We start from the raw sequence: 20,453 nt of genomic DNA, 5'->3' as shown, positions 1-20,453 counted from the left end.
AATTGTGGTGTTTAATTTGGGTGGTTCAGTAAGCAGGAGCTGTGTGTCTCTGCACTACTACTGTAATAAATGAATGGGCATTTTTCTACCAGTCATTTATTTTTCTTTTGTTTAATTAGAAATATCCATAACACTTTAATGCCAAGTAGTTTTAAAGAGTGCAGCAGAGTTTAGATGGCATAAATTCTTCCTCATGTTTACTTTGATAATTTCTTCCCAGTTTATATAGGAATAAATCTTCCCAGTTTGTTAAGTATAGCCAATCTGGAAAAATAAAAATATTCACCTTCTTTAATACTGTGTTACATCACTGCTGTGATGTAATGTAACTTTCAAATGTCACAGCTCTATTCTATGACCAGTGATGATTGATTTAAAGACATCATATTTACTTGTTTGAGACCATTCAATATTAGAAATTGCTCTCTTAATTAGAAACTTTCAGAAGAGAAAATTTATCTCTAAACTACACCCAAAGTTGAACAGTTTTCCCCGGGAGAGAGCTAGATTTCTGGAAATATCCAGTATTATTTTATCCTATATGCATATGTATTATATATTGTAGAATATTTATTCAATAATATAATAATACAATAATTCACTATATATTATATAATAATATAAATACTATTATGTATGATAATATATTATTATTATTATTGAATAATATATTGTTGAATATATAGCTCTATTGGACACTTGAATATGTTTTAAACTAGATTAGACACTCCAGCCCTTCTCCCTGTAGGAGTTTTCAACACCTTGAGGGAATAAACCAGGTGGAGACCGAGTAAAGCCTGAGATCTCCATACATTAATTTTTAGTATCCGTCTTGAAACCCTTGCACAGTACCGAGCTGACAGCTGGATCTGTAACACCTTTTGTCCAGCAGAACCTGCCCCTTCCAGCTTCTGCAGCCACTGCAATGCAGCTCCAGCTCCTTCTGCAGCCCTGCTCTGCTGCTGGCTTTGCTGTGGAGCAGAGCTGGCCATCCCAGCCCAGCGTCCCTGGGATGCCTTGTGCTTATTCCTCACTGCTTCTGGTGCCTCAGGTTTTAGCTTTTATATTTTTCACATTCTGTGCTGCTTTAGTGTGTGGGTCTGGGCTCCATGTGAGGGGATGGTGAGCTTTGTGCACAGAGCAAGGAGACAAAACAATTCCTGCTCCAGCTGGGCACCAAGGACAAATGACCCAAATCTCAGCCCCAAGAGCACAAACCCCGTGGGCTGGAGAGAGAAAAACAAGCAGGATGGGACTACAGGGGCTGCAGCTGGGATTGGACACTGAACTGCAATCTGCACATGGAGCAGAGCTGATCCCAGGGAGAGACCCCGGGAGCGCTCGTGCATTTTGGGACCATTTGGGTTCATCTTGGGTGCAGCCCTGGCTGGGCTCTTGTGCTGCCCAAGGGGCATCCATGGAGGAGATCCTTTGAATAAATCCCTGCTTCATTCTGTAACTCTGTCTAGCCCCTGTTGTAGGGCAGCCCTCCCAAGGCATCACTCCTCCATAAATTCAGCTGGAGTTCACCACTCCCCTCTCCCCTGTGCACAGGTGCCATCAAGCTGGAGCCTCCTTCCCCACCCTATTTCTCAGAGAAGGTTCAGCTGTACAGCAAAGCTCACGAGGAGGCGTCCAACTCGCTGATGGCCATCGAGTGCCGCGTGTGCGGCGACAAAGCCTCCGGCTTCCACTACGGCGTGCACGCCTGCGAGGGCTGCAAGGTGAGCTCCAAAAAAGCACCTGGATTAGCATTTCATACTGTTTTCATCTCAATCATCACTTGGTAAAATCACGCCTTTGTGCTGTATTTTAAAAAAAATAAGTTTTAGGTCTTTGCATCAGTTTTCCTGCGTATAATTTATGGGTTAATAAGCAGGAGTTTCTTAAAACCTTGCTTTTTTTTTTAAACCTTGTTTTTTTTAAAACTTTGTTTTGTAAAACCTTGCTTGTTTTTTAAAAGCTTGCTTTTTTCTTTTTGATGGTATTGATCTATTCAAATTTTTTTGTGTGTTTTTTCTCCTTCTTTCAGTCATGCAAGCGTATTTCATTCCTGCTGTCTTGGGCATCATGTGCAGAAAATCTGAATTCTTAGAATGCACCAAACTCATGCCCAACTCCAAAGCTTTGAACAAAATTCAGGCTCTGTTATTCTAATTAATTTGTGGTTCTGTTATTCAGAAACTCAAATGGGTTAATTTCAGGTTTTTAACCCATTTTACACATTTAATTGACTACAGAGAAGTCTGATGGTTTTGAGGAATGAGCTTGCTGTTTTAACACCACACTGATTTTTATGTCAGTGATATTTAGTGTTTATGACTTATAAAGGACAAATGAATGGTGTAAAAATTTCAGTCCTCAGGAATGAGAGAAGAAATGTCAGAGAATTAAATTATTAATATTTCATTGAATTCAAAGAAAAACATTAGATTTTAATGTGAAATCTCCATCTTCTCCATTTTCAGTATCTTGAGGAAAATAACTAAAAGAAAAGAAGCCATCCAGAGCTTAAATAAAATTCTTAGCAGTGAATAAGGAACACACATAAAGCAATAAGTACAAAGTACATTACTTAAATTGCAGTTAATTATATAAATAAACGTTGGCATCATGCTTTTACTGTTATTATTCCCTGTGAGGAAAAAATCATTTTTACAAGGGAAAAAAGGGAGATAACTCTGGATAAACTTTATTAATTAATTATAAGTGATCCAAAACAACATTGTTAAACAGAAGAAAGAGAACTAAGAGCTATTTTAATTTACCAGAAATTGAACTGCTGTTGGCAGAATTTTTGGGTTGTTGTCTTTTACAACAAATTTTCTACATTGGTAGTGAACTTTAAATTTTTAAAATGTCGTGTTTGATTTGGGATAATTGTCCCATGAGCAGTAGAACAAACAGAGCTTTACTTCCTTTGTGCCCTTAAATTCCATCCCTTTTGTCCTTCAAACCCCACTGACTCCCTAAAGCTTCTCCAGCTTTCTGGGAATTTTATCCCTCTTTTGAATGGGGTTGGAAACACAAGGTCAGAGGATGAACAGGAGCAGAGAGGATGGTGACAGGAGCTGTGCTTCCTTTGGAAATCCATCTCTCAGGTGCTCTGGGTGGGGGGAGCAGGGTCTGGATGCTCTGGCAGCTCCCTGGTTCCACCTCATCCCTGTTTTCCCTGCTCCCTGCAGGGCTTTTTCCGAAGGACCATCCGGTTGAAGCTGATTTACGACAGGTGCGACCTGAACTGCCGCATCCACAAGAAGAGCAGGAACAAATGTCAGTACTGCAGGTTCCAGAAGTGCCTGGCTGTTGGGATGTCACACAATGGTGAGTGCAGGGCACTTTGAACCAGCAGGGCTTCATCTGGAAAAGAACGTGGGACATCAGCACAGCTGCTGGAAGGGCTGCTGGAATGCCCACACCTTCACTTGAGACATATGGGTCACAGAGATTGCCCTGATTTAGGAGCCTCTCTATGATTTAGAATTGCTTTCACATCAAAATCAGATAGGTGAACAGTTGCTTTTCTTGCTTTAATACATATATAATATGATTTTACTCTCCATCAAAAAACATGGTTTTACTCTCCATCATTCCTGCCCATTGGGAGTTCCTCCTGAATATATCCCTTGTGTAATTGCTGTTTTTCACTTCACTGTCTCATTTTATGACCAGACCCTTTTTCTTGCTGGAGCTCAAGATGCCTTTCCTGGAAGCTAAAAGTTTAATTATGAAATATGGTTTAGAGAATCTGAAGCCTTATGAATAAGAACAACTTGAATTTGCTGCACAGCTCACTTACCAAGGGCTGTTGGCATCACTGGGTTAGCACTTCTCATACTGAAACACAACAAACTTGAAAAGAAAACATTCATTTTCATGAATTGTTCAGTTTTAAAAATCCCATCCTCCTCCTTCCTAGGGCACCCCATCTGTGGTTGCCTTCTTTACCATAAATAATGGCAGGATGAATATCACAATCCTGCTCTAGGAGAAAATCCCTCTGAACTTTAAAATTACCAGAGCAATTCATGTGGAAATACTTATGAATGTTTGGGCAGAAGGACATAATGAAGATTCTTTGTTGCCTTGCTTTGGCAAAGCTGAGTAAAAACAGGAATTAAATGTCATAACATAGAGACTTATGTAATTCTAGGGGTAAAGAATTGCAAACATGACTGGGAAAATAATTTCTCTGTGGTTTTTTTAGAACTTTCATTATTTTCAATATAAAAAATGAGTGTGCTGTCCCCAAGAGGAAAGCTGGATTGTGGTTTGCAAAGTTAATACATGCACTGAATGTAAATTGGTCTGGGAAATGTTTTGCTAATAGAAAATATGGTTTTCAAATTCCTGGGATGCAACAGTAACCCTTAAAAATAAATCTAATTTTGAAATGCTACTGTGGGTATTTTTATAGTAATTCAGGAAGATTTTTTATTATTATTTTCAAGGTGCATGCCAAATTCTCTCCTGGCCTGGCAGCACAGCTCCCAGTTGTGTCCATGGGATCCATGGGCAGTTCCATCAGGAAGGGATGGCCCAGACCATTCTCTCTGCCTCACAACATCTAGAACAACTTTAAAATTCACATTTCATCTGCATTTTTCCCTCTTTAGCCACTTCCCAGGCAGAAGCTGTGGCACCAAAAGGTTCTAGGATTCAAGAGAGGCAGAAAAAGGGCAAAGCCATTTTCCCCAGGGCTCCAAGGAACATTTTCCTTTGCTCCATCCAGGAGTTCTCCCAACAAGGACTCAGTGTTTCTATTCAAACATTGCCTTCTACACTTGCCTTTTTTATTTTGTCCACTCTGGGTACATTGCCTTGCACAGAACACCCTCGTTCCATCATAATCTATAAACTAATTTATCAAAAAAAGCTGAATTTCACTTTTAAGGACCCAGAAACATAAAGAAATGCAACACTGGATGTGTTCCTACCCATGTTCCCACCCTCAGCCAACAGAACTTTGATATCTTAAATATTCTTTACATTTCATGTAGACTGGAGGTGGAACCAGGGGGTTTCACCAATGACACTGAGACACATTTTAGTGTTGCATCTCCAGATTCCACTTCAGGCACTCGTTTAGGGAAATTAGCAGAATTTTAAACGCTTTGAGGCAGAATGTGGGTTATTTGTGCCTGAGGGCTCCGGTCCTGTGTGGATGTATTATTGCAAAATGATCAGGACAAAAGGGGGACTGCAAGGAGACACTCAGCAGCTACAGCCACATTTTTTCACGTAGAAATGCTCCATACCACTTGGCTAAAGGTTAAAAAAGACAGTGGTGTTCTCATGCTTGGAATATTGTTTTCCTTTCCTTCTCTAGCCACAGTGCTGCTCGGGGTTTAACCCTGAGTGGTGCAGGCTGGGTTCTCAAGTGCCACTGAGCAGAAGCTCGGTTCTTTTTGTTTTGAAATGTCATTTATTTTGTTCTGTTCTGCTAAAGTGCTGCTGATATGAACTCAGCTACTGCAATGGGATAAAAAGAACACATGGCAATGTCTTTGTCATCAGTTCTGGGAGCAGGGGATTGCTCAATGTGGGCACATCTCCACTGAAATCAGACAGGTATCCAGCCTGGCTTTACCTCCTGATTTCTAGTGTAACAAACTGCACTGATGGGCTATTTGGGGTCTCCTTTATGCCCAGAAATAATCCAGACAATCAGAAGAGCAGTGCCCTACAGAACAGTCTATAAACAACCCTCTTTTTTACATTTAACTTCTGCAAGAGGTAAAACCTGGGGTGAGGATAAATATTGTAGTTCTTCCACAGAAAGGACAGAATGCAGCACGAGGCACTGACTCTGTTCACTGTTGGCTTTCTGCTCCTGACATTTGGGGAATGCTGGAATTCAAGGAAAAGCAGGAACTGCCCAAGGAAAGAGAGAAATCCAGGCTCCAGCTGCAGGCTCCTGCCCAGACCTGCAGAGTCTGGGATTGCTGGGAGAGAAGCTGCCACCTGAACCCCCTCAGCCAGCTGGGTTTCCAGAGCTCTCCCAGGCTTTTCCCAGCCCTGCTGATCCCTCCCCAGGCTCTCCTTTTCCAGCCTGACCATTGGAACTGGCATCATCATCAGCCCCTCCTTCTCCTCCCATCCAAAATCCCCCTTTCCCAATTCCTCCCATCAACCTCTCTCTGCCTGAGCTCTCCCTGGTTTTTGTCTCAGCCCCTTGAAAATGACAGTGACGAGGATTTTTACAGAAAGAAACTTCTAGGCTAGTGCCACAAAACTGATTTTGCCCCAGATTTTGCCTGCAATGCTAATAAACATTGAACAGAATCTGCTGCATCTGATATCTCACCAAAAAATATATTCCAAATACATTTGGAATAATTTATTCTATGGAAAAATAAATCCTATGTCTATGAAATTGTAAGATAGGAATTCTTGAATCACAACCCTCCTTGTTAACGAATTTTAATATTTAAAATATACTTTATAATGAAATGTTGTATTTAAAATACATTTGAGTCCTGATCATCTTTTCTTTTGATGGAATGGAGTCTTCTGCCAGTGGGATTCCAGATTGTGAATCTGCTTTTGCAAACCTCAGCTCTCAGGAGTCAGCCCACAACAGAATCATTTCCTGCTGGTGTTCAATATAATTTAATATCAAGGATATTTAATAACTTAATATCAGGGACATCCAAGTAATTCTGAAATATCCAGCACATCTCACTCCCAGACTAAGATTGCTGAAAGAGGAGTTCAGTCATAAAAATAAACAACTTTGTTTCTACAGCCATTAAATAAGACAACTGATCAATAAATATAATATAGGAAAAATGGAGATGGGGGGATGTGTTGTGACATAATTATTTATTCTTGGAATAAAATGTCCTGTTTGCCCATCAACACATTGCAGCAAACTGACAGAAAAGTGTCTGCCTGTTTCCAAAATAAACATCCCCAGTAAAATCATCTCTATATGATCCTACCAGCTCTTTTCCTTTATCCAAGGAACACACTAATCACTGAAAAAATATTCATAATACTTCTATTTCCCCCTAGGGCCAAAATGCAGACCTTGATTTCTTCCTTCCGTTTCTTGTTTGGATGCTCTTTTGTTCTGTTCTGTTTTCATAAAACAAAATAAATTCTGTTTACCGAAATATCATGTGATAAATCAGTCTTGATTTTGATGGCTCGTTTGAAACAACCCCCAGTCAGTCCCCACATGGATAAATAGTCTTGTTTAGAAAGTACAGGATGGAAAAGGAGGAGGTGCAGAGGAGATCTGAGCAATTTTGAGCTCATCTGATGAGGTAGAACCATTTCCTGGTTTTTCAATACTGCACTTACATAGAGGTGCCATGAACAACTCAGCCTTTTCCAGCTTTTTATTCCCTGTACAACCTCCTTCCCCATCCCTTCATTCTGATGTTAATATTTTATAGCACTCGCTACCGTTAAATTCTGCTGAACTATTCAGGAATTCCTTCCTGCAAGGCATGTGAGGGTTTTGTTTCTAAACAAATGAAGAATCTCAGATCCATGTGGTGATTTGCCCAGAACAATACAAGGCTCAATGGTGGTTCCCACCCTGAGCCAGCAGAACTTTAATACCTTAAATATTCCCTGCATTTTATGTAGATTGGAGGTAGAACCAGGGGGTTTGCATTTCTAAGCAAGGTATGATAATGGGCACAGAGATGATTTCCTCATTGAGATTTGTTTGTTTACATTTCTTTAAAGTTCTCCAGCTGTTTTGACTAAATGCAGAAAACCCTCATTCCTTGCTTGCCTAACCCAACAGAGGCGCCCGCGCCGAAAGGCGACGAAAACTCAAATGTGCTTCTTGAGGAGCAGCGGCAGGTGCAGAAAGGTGGCAGAAAGGCCGCTGAAATGTGGGGTTTTGTAACTCTTGTGGTGTTCTCAGCCATCAGGTTCGGGCGGATGCCCCAGGCGGAGAAGGAGAAGCTGCTGGCAGAGATCTCCAGCGACATCGAGCAGCTGAACCCCGAGTCCGCCGACCTGCGCGCACTGGCCAAGCACCTCTACGACTCCTACATCAAGTCCTTCCCTCTGACCAAAGCCAAGGCGAGGGCCATCCTGACAGGAAAGACGACAGACAAATCAGTCAGTTCCCTCTTCTTTCTGTTTCTTCCTTTTTTTCTGAGTAAATGGTTCGCAGAGCTGACAACGCAGCTCTTAAAAAAAAAAAAACTACAAAACACTGAACCTAAAATAAACCCCAAAAAAACCCACTTTGCTGTTGGCAGTTACACATTTCAAGCTGTCTCTGAAACACAGGAAATGTTTTTAGATAGGATAAGTAAACATTATTTGAAAAAACTCCAAGTTCACCTAATAAAATACTTGAAACCGGGACAAGAATTTGAAGGTCACCTTAACCTTTTTGTATTCCCTGATCCTTTCTTCCCGTTTTCCCTCTCCTTGCCCAGAGGTTATCTCCCACACTATCTGTTTAAGGTGTCTCTCCAGCTGTCAGGAATTGCTGTTCCCTGAGGAATATTCCTTTTCCGAAGTGGCAAATGGTTCCAGCCCCAGCACATTCTTATGTGATGCTCGTTCTTATGAAGCTCTGATGAATTCCTGTTTTCTCTGGGTTATCTCAGGTCACAGCAGTGCCCTGAGTTGGTGCAGTTGGAATTTTAGGAGAATGGACAGGAAAATCTTGGAAAAGTAAGGACTAGTGATAAGTGGGTTTGTGGATTGCCTTGGAAACTTCATTTGCAATGCAGAATAATCTTCTGTATCAGTGAGAGGAGCATAAATAATATCTGATCATGTTGGTAACAGTATTTTACTATCTAAAGAACAAAATAGTTCTCCACAACTTGTAACTCTTAGCTTGATTTATTTTCTAGAATCATTGGCATAAATTTTATTGTCAGGATTACAGCAGTGTATTTTATTTTCCTTAAGAATTTCAGTAACTCGGAGGTATTTCAGGCTCCAAAAAGGTATTTCTTCCTTTCCTTAAAGACAATTAAAATAATAATTTTAATGTTGTCCAGAAATTGGTTGACCCCTCACATAAAAGATGTGGTGGGCACTAACAATGTGAGTAACTTTTCAGCATAAAGTTTGATTTAGCTAAGTTCATTTATTCTGCAGAAACTGATGTGCGACCTGACCTACTCATGCCTGAAAGTTCCACCACTGCTATTCTCACCCAGTAAATGTATAATTGCATAAATTAATTCTCCTTTCATTTGGGGAGTTTTTAAACTTTGGCACATTAGAAACAGCAATAATACAGTAGACAGAATCCAGCTTTTCAGTGCTGCCAGTTTTCAAGTCTTTCTTGAAGATACCACTGCAAGAGTGACCCTGAGTATTTAGTGGTGACAACTTTCATGTTTTATCAATGGATTTGGTGCTCTGGAGCATCAAACTGTTTACTATAGGCATGGTTTAAATTAATGTTATTTTTTAGTTGCTGTATGATCTGAGTTAATTTAAACTGTTTGGATAGACATGTGAGTGTATCAAAACTGGAATGAGTTCTTCATCATCTCCTGGGATATACAGAGCTCATTTGACAGCAGATTCTACTCTCAAGTTCATCTGAATCTTTATATTAAAAAATCTTTGGCTGTTTTGAACTCTTTCTTAATTTTAATCTATCATGGATAGTCCCGTAGTGTAATATCAGCTTTCTAAAGCATGTGGGCATGGACTAATAATGACTTTTTCTTGTACTTGGTGCTCCCACTAGGAAGAACTGGTAGAAATTGCCACTAGAACCAAAATATGCATTTTGAAAGCATCTGCTGCAATCCTGTTGCTCCACTATTCCACACGTGTGCATATCCATATGTGCAGATATGTATTTAATGGCTTTGCTGCTGCCAAAATGTCATTACCTGAAAAAACTCCTGCTCTCCTGGATTTTCACAGTGCAGAGTGTTTGTTGTTTCAGTTTCACACTGAAATCCTCAGTGCAAGTGGGAAAATAATTTCATCCCTCACACTGTCCCTCCTGGAATGTCATGGTCTGGAGCTGTAAACATAAAACCATGAGAATGAGCATCCCTATTTCAATCTGCAATCATAAATAACCCTCCATTTAGGAAATTATTTCTTTAGTCTGATTGTTGGAGTATAATCCCCTGTATTTTAATTAATTTATCAAGTATGTTAACACACCTATTCCTATCAGTGAGATTTGTTCACTGATTGAATCAGCAATGAACTATTCAGCCATTAATCCTCTGAAGGGAAGATTCTTCAAATGAATTTGAGAAATCCTCACATAACCATTTCTTTAAACCCAGGAGCTTCTTTTGCATATTCTGGAAGAGATTGTTTCCAGATCCTAATACAAGTATTCTGGCACTACTTTTGCTAAGCTGCTTTCAAAATTGATTTGTTCCAGTTGAGTTTATTTCACAGTCAGCCTCATTTTTGTGTTCCAAATTGTGGTTTGTAGCATGGTATTTGTTTTTTCTTTCCCAAAGACAAGCTGAGTGGGTTTAAACATATCCTAATGTTGTTATTTTTACAGGAATTAACAGCAAAAAGGCTACATTTGTCTGTTAATCAATACCATAAAGTTGATATTATTTGCAGTGTTTCCTAGGATAGAACATGAAAGGAACATGAAAGTAAATAAAGGAATCAAAATGAGAATATTCTCTTTCTACCAAAAAAAAAAAAAAAAAGATAAAAGGTTCCTTTCCACTCATTAGATTCTCTTTTATAAAAGCTGTTATAATTCAGGTAAAAGTAGTATCATTTAAACCTTTTGTTCAACATTCCAAACTTTGGATTCTGGAATTACAGAACATTCTATAAAACAAAAAGCAAACAAGCAAAGGAAAAGGCAAAACTCTGGATACTTTAAAATAGTGCTCCTTCCCCCCCTTTACTTGGCCTTTCTGTAAATAATTTTAAGATTGTGGGGATATTTGTTTTTATAGGTTTAGGGTAATTTAATTCTTTGGGGAGTGCTTGATGGGTTCCTCAGGACAATTTAACTCTGGGGAGCCCTTGATAGGTTCCTCAGGACAATTTAACTATTTGGGAACCCTTTAGATTCCTCAGCACAATTTAACTCTTTGGGGAACTCTTTAGGTTCCTCTAGGAAAATTCAACTATTTGGAAACCCCTGACAGGTTTTTCAGCACAATTTAGCTCTTTGGGGAACCCTTTAGGTCCCTCAGGACAATTTAACTATTTGGGGGACCTTTGACAGGCTCCTCAGGACAATTTAACTATTTGGGAAACATTTGACAGGTTCCTCAGGACAATTTAACAATCTAGGGAGCCCTTGATGGGTTCCTCATGACGATTTAACTCTTTGGAAACCCTTGACAGGTTCCTCAGAGATGTCTGAGGGGTTGCTGTTGAGTTCTCTTGGGCTTCCTCAGGAGTCCGACGCTCTCAGGGAGGACGTTTGGGAGTAACTGGAATTTCCCTTTGTTTCCAGCCCTTCGTTATTTATGACATGAACTCTTTGATGATGGGAGAAGACCAGATCAAGTGCAAGCACGTGTCCCCCCTGCAGGAGGAGAACAAGGAGGTGGCCATCCGCATCTTCCAGCGCTGCCAGTTCCGCTCCGTGGAGGCCGTGCAGGAGATCACCGAGTTCGCCAAGAACATCCCGGGCTTTGTCAACCTCGACCTCAACGACCAAGTGACTCTGCTGAAGTACGGGGTCCACGAGATCATCTACACCCTGCTGGCCTCTCTGATGAACAAGGATGGGGTTCTCATATCCGATGGACAAGGGTTCATGACGCGGGAGTTCCTGAAGAGCCTGAGGAAACCTTTTTGTGACTTTATGGAGCCCAAGTTTGAGTTTGCTGTGAAGTTCAATGCACTGGAATTAGATGACAGTGACCTGGCAATATTTATAGCTGTCATTATCCTAAGTGGAGGTAAGTGCTCTCTTATTTATGTGGGATTTTAGAGAATTTATATGGGATTTGATGGAATTGACACCTTTAACTCCTGCCCAAACAGCAAAGTGCACTCACTTTGCTCGGGGCTGCAGGCTGGGAGTGAGTGCATTTACACAGAGCTTTTTTAGTCATTTTCAAATCTCTTTTTGTTGTTCACCCTTTATTCAGTTCCAGACAGAAACTGAAAATGGAAATGCCCCAATATTAGAGATGGAACTGGAAATTCCTGCTGAGTCATCGGTTCATTTAGACAGAAAACAAAATCAGGGCTATCTTTAGGAAAACAGGAAGGGTGGAATTTCACTGCCAGGAGCTAAAATTCTGCATGAGATTTTTTTGGTTTTTAAACCTTCAATTACATTGTGTGGCTTGCTAATTGACCACAAACAGCTTTGACTCCAGAGCAATTCCAAAAGATAGATGGTATTGGCTTTACAGGGTTATGGTGCTTTTCGTTGTCCTCCCATTCATGCAAGGTTTTGTTTGCCTTTAAAAGGAGGGGGAAATGCATTTTTCAGGAAAATTATGGTCTCCTAAAAAAAAATAAAACAACCAGGCATTGTGGGCTTGTTCAGCTTTCCTCAGCTGTATCTTCATACATCACGCTTTGAACAAAGCATGAACCTGAAATTCCCGGTATCAGACTGCCCACATTCAACACTTCACTGAAAAAAACTCTGAATTTCAGCTTTTCTGCAGCCAGTCACTGTGTTCTCTGCTCCTGAGGTGATGTCACTGCTCTGTTTTGGGAATTAGTGCTGCCTACCAGGATTTATTTCACTTAGACACCTTCAGATGTATTCCAGACACATTGAAGCTCTGTTCCTTTGGCCAACACTCCCAAGGCAGTGATGTTGCACAAATAAAATCTTGCCCTACTGATTGTGTGTATTTTGGCCCAAGGTGGAGCTGCACACATCCATGGCAGGAATGTGCTGAATGCTCTGGATTCGGCTCCTCCGCAGAGCAGCACTGAGGATTTTGTTATTAAATTTCATTTCAGCAATCACACACAACCTCGTGCTATTGTTCTAAAAGCAGCCCTGCTGCTGGGAGGGCACTCTGAGGTATATCTGTATTTAATTCCACCTCCAGTTCCTCCTGGCACCGGGTTTCACTCAGGAAAAATAAGGAGTCACAGTAGAATTTTTCCCACTGATTCTGCTCCCAACAAGAATTCCTCCCAGAAATTTCCTTGTGCAAACCTTGGACACGGTGATCTCTGAGGGCTCTGCATTAATTCAGGAAGGAAAACACCTTGCTGGGTTAGTACTGGTTGGTTTTGATGGGAGAGGAGAAATGGTGCAAGCCTCTCAGGGCACTACTCAGAACATGCTAATATTTTGTGGGTTTTGGTATAATGAAATGTGACAGATGAGAAAAAGGCCCCTCAAAATTCACTCCTAACTGCAAAAAGGGAACTTGTGTGCAGCAGAGCCCTGTCCTCAGCAGTGCTTGGTTTCCACCAGAGGACATAGGAATGATGTAACCAATCTCAGGTTTTAGATTGCAGGAGGACAGTGATTCACATACAATAATTAACTGGGGTGAGCCAGATTTACCAGCACGTCTCTTTTTTTTCCAGAATAATTTGTAAACAGAGACTTGTAAAGAACTAATGAATTTGAATCAAGTAACTGTAGCAAAACTCTGAAACAAATCTGTAGAGACATATAAATCCATGTAAATATAAATCAGTCCTTTCTAGGAAAATCCTTTAATTTCAACAAAGACCTCCCTTTTTGTAGAACTTTTTTTTTTCCAAAAAGCATGATAGCTGCTTGGAAAAAAAAAAAAAAGAGTTTATGTTTTGAAAACAATTAAGCTTTGTTGCCAATTACAGAAATCTTTTATCATGGAATTTACAGCCAGATAGGATATCTATTGAACTGGGTGCCTTCTGTGGGATTAAAATATCTTGTGTGATATAAAACTGGGTCCTATTTCTCAGCTGTCTCAGACGTTTCTGTAAGAGCTACACCCTTGCAAAATTGTGTTTCTGTAAGAACTATTTGAATATAGCAGGGTGATTTCACTGAGAACAGGATTTCAACAGCAGAGCACCTCGAGGACTTGCCTTGCTGCAGGAATCCTGCAACGCTTAAATCCCTTCACGAAATCCTGTGTACAAACCTCTCCGACACAAAACCACTTTGTGAAACCCAAAATGATCCCAGCCAGGGGCTCCAAATGGCAGTGAATCTGTGATTACCTGGTGAAATTATGCTAGCTCTGCTGGCTCCAGAGGGGTTGGCTCTTGTGCAGCTCTAACAGAAGAGGAGCAGGGAAAGGGAAAGATAATTCCAGCTGGAACATCACACATGGAAAGCTTTTCCTTGGGAAGTGTTTGGAATTTGCCACAAATCCTATAAAACTCTTTAGCCTTTTGATAACCAAACAGCTGCTTTTGCATGTTATCTCAAAAGGCAAAAAGCCCAAATCACAGCAATAAGGAGCTGACAAATTAACTGTAATAGCAACAGATGGAAAATACTCCCACAGTGGATTTTACTGTTCCTGAGCTGCTCAGTGCAGCCTCTCTCTGCCTCAGCTATTCCAAATGTTTCTCTGAACTCATTTCTGCAGAGCTGCTCATACTGTTGGTGCTGGAAAACAAAGTCAATGGCAAACAAAGTCTTGGATTCTGAATTTAATGCTGGTCAGACAGAGAGACTCTGTGTGAGCATAGGGTTTCACCTGGTTTGTACAACAGAAATGCTTTTAGCCAGCAGCAGCAGCAGCAAACCCTCATTACAACATCCTTCCAGCTGTGGTGACTTTAAAAGACACACTTTGGTTAAATGAGATTTGGAAAGCTTTTTTTTAGGAGATTTTTTTCTTCTCTGCCACTGAGACTCACCCTCAGTCAGTAGTGAGTGCTCTACTATACATGAAAAAGAACTGAAGCATCTTTAAAATATCACATCCACCTGAGCTGAAAATGAACTCTGCCACAAGAAGTTTTAGGGAGAATGAGCTGGATGGCTCAGTTTGGGCAGGAAAGATAATACTGCAAACCTTATTGGGACAATTCACATTTGTGAGCTGGGCAAACTCACTCAAGCAGGCTGTTGTCAAACTAAGAGAAAGCTCAAAAGGGAATTTTGCAGCATGGATGGACTTGAATTTTTGTGTATTATCTTCTGCAGTGGTTGGTTACAGCAGTGTATAAAATGTATAAAATTCCTGTATACAGGAATATTGGGATACAGGAATGTTGGGATACAGGAATACTTGGATCCAGCAGTGTTAGGGCAGAGTATCCCTGTAAAGATCCACACTCTGCCAGTCCATGTGCATTCAAACTGGTATTTAAAACCAGAGATGCTTCTAAAGTCACTTTTTCTGTTTTCTCTGTGTTTTTTACCTTAAATTTTAAGCCACAAGTCCCTGCTCCTGGTGTAAACACCATGTTCAATAATTTTGCTGCATTCTCAGCTGAGCAGAATTTGAAGTTTTATCCCAGACTATTACCAAGAAGTAGCTCCTATTTCAGTGCCACACAAATCCTGCACTCTGGTTCAACGCCTCCAGTGATGATCTGCAGTTCTTGCTCTGATTACAAAGCATTTCTTTGTTCTGACAAACTCCTGGTGACTCCAATACATGTGACAGTCTCAGAAGACAAACCTCAAAGTGCTGAGTCACATCTGCCTCAGCAAAAGAAAAAAGAAGGAGCCCATGTGTTCACTCAGCCAGATCTTTGCCTGGTTTTTCATTGAGATTTTAAAATGTGCATTTAAAAGCAAAATGCATTTACTCGAAGAGAATAAAATGTAAAGACATGCAGGTGGCAATTTCATATGTGAGGACCAGGTAAAAAAGATTGTAATTATTGCTAGGGACATGAAAGAGGCATCCAAATAAGTAAGTAAACAAACAAATAAAGTATTTTCCCCTGAGACAGTGTAGAATATCAATTTACACAGAGTGATACTGCTTGCTCTCAGAACTTTGGGGTTATTGGCCTTTCCCAGCCACTGTGCACATTTTTTAGAACAGCTTTCAAAGCAATTGAAGCAGCTGTATGACAATGAGTGAAAATATAAAAGAAATGTGAATAAACATATGTAATAAATAGCAGGGAACCGTGGTGCTCTCCTGGCATTTTCCTTTTTCCTGCAAGGCACATCCCTCTGCAGCTCCTCACTGCACAAAACTGACTTTTTGGTACAAAACCAAATTTGTCTGGAGCAGATCTATATTTAAGAGCATTTTAACAGCTTGAAATATACCATAATAGCTGGATGTTTAAGCTTTTGCCTCTTATTTCCTTTTTTCCTGATTTAGATAAGTTTCTTGGAACAGAAGCAGCATTTTCCTCTGTAAGAGGTTTTTACTGAGAAAGTAAAGCAAACTGTCAACACCCAAAAAACACTGCCCATATCCTGAAGTTCTCATTCATGAAAAATCTCTCTTGCCTTCAATGGGAATTTTCCTTCCTCTTGAATTGACTTATATAAAAATAACATCTGATGATCTCCTAGGCTTTTGTCAGAGTCATCTTTTCTGCCTCTGGTCCCACTGGGTCGTTAAAAAATCATCAGATTGGGGGTTTTCACAGGGTTTTTCAGGATTTTAGCCACTTCAGCCACAGGCACCCAAATTCAGGGGACTCCTGATAAATTCCAGACCCAGTGGAGTTTCCTCCTGGATCCTGAAGCCCAATATCTGAATTGGGATTGGCTCCTGAAATCTCACACCCCAAAAACTTCCCACCCCAAAGGAGCAGGGGGCAAAGGGAGCTGGATCTCAGGGGAAATCGAGGCCTCCTCTTTGTGCTCTCTGATTTTTCCTGTCCCTGCACACTGAGTCATGCCCAGCTAGCTCAGAGTTCAGCTGCAGCACACAAGGAGAATTTAAAGCTATCACAACCCCAAAGTATTACCAGCTTTGAAACGCTGAAATTTGGCAACTTTCAGAAAGATGTCAAATCAATTTTGCAGCCCATGCAATGCATTCAGGTCATCCAAAAATAAATAGCTAATGTTTATCAAAAAAATTTCAGTTATCCTTAAAAAACTGCTCAAAAATTCATAAGAAGGAACCTTTTTGTTATATTTACTCCCAGACTTTCTGAACCAGATTTTATGGGGTTATCAGTTAAATGAGATAAATAAATGATGTCTGCAAGATGAGTGCATTGACAAACAAATATCCAGGTTCACACTCAAAATTACTTTTATTCCTATCTTTGAAAAACTCTGCCTGAACCTCCCCTCTTGGAGAGCTGAGTATCCTTTCCTGATCAGTGATCTTCATTTTCATGGCTCCCTCGCTGGTTTTCCTGCCAGCTTTGCCTTTTAGTTTGCACTGCAGTTTTCCCCATGAGGTAAAGCCACGATGTATTTATAAAGAGCTTTGTTTTCTCCCAGCCTTTTTGCCAGCACGAGTCGAGCTGAGCTAGGAGAACTCTCTGCTCAGAAAGGTTACCAAGATCACAGGAAATAACAGCTTATTTTTTACATTTTTAATGGAGATCAGCCTCTTGTCCTTGCTGAAATGGAATTATTGCCTCAGGGAAGTCATTTAAGCCTTGCAGTAGGCACTGCTTTTATTGATCAAACTATGAAAATAATTTCATAGCTACACAGCAAATGTTATTTAAATTATTGACTCTTTTCACGATTTATTATGATATTTGGGATGTGTTGCCCAGTATTAAGTATTTTAGCAGTAACAAATTCATGGTGGTCGTTGTCATATGTGAGAATTTAACAAAGTTATGCAGCTTTCATTGCTTAGACATTCAACATTTCATTAACTTTTAGTGCTGGAGAATGAAATAAACTGCAGAAGTTGAGTTTATGCTTTTTTTTTTTTGCTTTTTTTTAAATTTTGATGGGTTCACATCCACCTTAGCAGGAAACATTTTTAGTGGCAGCAATTACATGCAAATCCATCAGTACATCTTGATTTTCCAGAAGTGATACCTGATACAGATTGTTTATCCCTCAACTGTCTCACTCTTTTTTTCCCACACACACTCCCAGTTTAGTGTGGAAAATCCACTAGTTTAATCCACTGCAGTAGATTAAACCTAGAGAAGTGTCAGTGGATAAACCTAGTTCTAGGTATAAAACTAGTTCTAATACCCCTCTGAGCAAATCCCAGTGGAATCTTACAAACTACCTGATGGTCAGACAGTTCTCAGGAAATGCCATCTGTAAAAGCTGAATTTGCTAAGAAATGTGTAAGAAATTAATGCATGGCACTGACGCTGTGATGCTGACAAACTCACAACCCTTTTTTTTCCCCAGACCACCAAGGGGAAATGTTTCCAAGATTAATTCTAAAACCCCTTTGAGCAGATCCCAGGGAAAGCTTACAAGCTGCCTGATGGCCATGCCATCTGAATTTGCTGATAAACACGTAAGAAATTAACGCAGAAAATCGCTGTTACGGTGCTGATAAACTCCCAACCCTTCTTCCCCCAGACCGCCCGGGGTTGCTAAACGTGAAGCCCATCGAAGACATTCAGGACAACCTTTTGCAAGCCCTGGAGCTGCAGCTGAAGCTGAACCACCCCGAGTCCTCGCAGCTGTTTGCAAAGCTGCTGCAGAAAATGACGGACCTGAGGCAGATCGTCACGGAGCACGTGCAGCTCCTGCAGGTCATCAAGAAAACCGAGACGGACATGAGCCTCCATCCTCTGCTACAAGAGATCTACAAGGACCTGTATTAATGAGCAGAGCAGCTGTTGATCCCCTGACACGATGTATGTTCTTCAGATTGCACTATTTCTATGAGGGAAAAACTTGGCGTACCTAAGAGATTACTGTGAAACAGCATTTAAAAAGAGAGAGCTTAGTATAGTAGATCTATTTTATGCATATTGTTTATAAAGACACATTTACAATTTACTTTTAATATTAAAAGTATCTATATCATTAAATTGTTGGCAGTATTTTCAGAATTAATTTTTTTAAACTACGTTATTTCTTAAAATTGCTTGTCCGAGTATGATCGATGCTTCACTCAAGCATGCAGTTAAAATTTCAACTAAATAAAAACCTTTCTCCTTGAGCATTCCCAGGGAAATGTTTGAAGCATTAACGTTCCATTTTGTGCTCCCAAGGCAGCAGCACAGTAAAATTCAGTCACAGGTTGGTGTGACTTCCCAGGAGAGCCTCAAAGGCCAAAGGGAGAAGTGTCAGGTCTGAAAATGTTCGTGCCTTCCATAACAAGATTTGACACTGGCAGAGCTCTCTAAAGGGGGGTAAGGAGAGCTCAGGCCACTCCTTTGTGGGCAAACTGAGAAATCAGATGCCACTTCAAGAACTCATTAGGGGAGGAATATGCACTGCTCAGCACTCCTAGGAAACAGAGTCCTTTTGATTCCTCTGCTCGTGCAAGTCTGAGGCAGCTGGAGCAGCAGCCACCCCCACAGCAGCCAGGGCTGAGCTGGAATAGGTTGGTACAAACCTCTTGGCCCAACATCTTCCCAATTATTTGATAAACTGCCATTGAACAGCAGTCAAAATATCACGGAAAATTGCAGTGCTGTGACAAATTAACTCCTAAACAAAAGCAAGGTTTAGATTAATTCTTGTGTAAAGATAAAGCTGTGGTGGAGACTCTGCACCCTGGGTTTGACTCAAGCTCTAGGTGTTCATCCAGGGGTGCTGGGAGATGTTCCTGCTGTTGAGGTCGTTGCTTTTCTTGCATGCATTGCCCTGTAATGTCACCCAAGAGTTCCACAGGGAGCAGAGCACAGCAGAGTGAATTTACAGATTTAACAGAAGATAAATTTCCTAACAATGTCATTTTGGGGTATTCTTGGTGCTGAGGTGAGAGATTCACATTTCACCTGCCCACCTTTGACAGTTTGTGAATGTGACCCCTGACTACATCAAGCAGGGGGGACCCACAGTGGTGGACCAGGAGAGGGAATACTGGGGGGGAAAGCCACTACTGGTAACTTATATATCAAAATAAGAGAGGTCCTCAATACCCTTGGTTTTCTCCCCATGTCTGTATTTTATTTATGTAGCAAAAAATGTGCCTTAAACTGAGACAAGGGGAGTGGTGATTCCCAAGTGGACAAGGAGGTGATGTAGGTGTGAGTAGGATCTTCAGGGAGTAGAAATTGGCTTTGCTCCTAATGCAGACCTTGAAACTCTTAAGCCAATGCAAATTATGCAATAAAGGAGCTGAGAGAGGTAAATATTAAAATTAATCCTTCAGCTCATGCCTGCTACACCTGGAAACGTTTCCTGCTGCTGATTTCAGGTAACCTCTGGGCCTGAGGTGAGCAGTGAGCGTTGTTCCCACCAGGAAGTTTGGGGAATTGGATCATTCCCCTCCAGGTGTGGAGCCCAGGGGTGGAATTGCACTGAGATGAAGTCACTGCCAGGCTGCAGAGAGCAGCTTTGATCCTGCCAGGCTTGCAGTGAGGTCATCTCAGGTGGCTCAGAAGGATGGCCTGGAGCACACACAGCCATGCTCAGCTCTGCAGCCTTGCTGCACATTTCAGGGGGTTCCAGCTGAGCAGGGCCTGGCAGGAATTGCATCCACGCTTCCATGGCTGTTACAATGCAAAAGGGAAGGTTCTCCCTCTGGTTTAAGTTGTTT

General features: G+C 40.9%; 1 protein-coding gene across 3 annotated transcripts in view; it reads left to right on the top strand.

Moving 5' to 3' along the window:
• Positions 1–18,770, top strand: part of PPARG (peroxisome proliferator activated receptor gamma) — a 51,234-nt gene extending 32,464 nt beyond the window's left edge. For all 3 annotated transcript variants that reach the window (XM_064432209.1, XM_064432210.1, XM_064432208.1), the window contains 5 exons: positions 1,555–1,724; positions 3,186–3,324; positions 7,886–8,085; positions 11,405–11,855; positions 18,317–18,770. In XM_064432209.1, coding sequence (XP_064288279.1) covers positions 1,555–1,724; positions 3,186–3,324; positions 7,886–8,085; positions 11,405–11,855; positions 18,317–18,564 — 1,208 coding nt within the window. In that variant the 3' untranslated portion in view covers positions 18,565–18,770. The remainder of the gene's footprint in view (positions 1–1,554; positions 1,725–3,185; positions 3,325–7,885; positions 8,086–11,404; positions 11,856–18,316) is intronic.
• The last annotated feature ends 1,683 nt before the right edge of the window (positions 18,771–20,453 follow it).

This window comes from Passer domesticus, chromosome 9, assembly GCF_036417665.1.
Source record: "Passer domesticus isolate bPasDom1 chromosome 9, bPasDom1.hap1, whole genome shotgun sequence".
NCBI lineage: Eukaryota > Metazoa > Chordata > Aves > Passeriformes > Passeridae > Passer > Passer domesticus.
The sequence above is the reverse complement of the archived record's forward strand: the minus strand, read 5'-3'. Positions and strand labels throughout refer to the sequence as shown.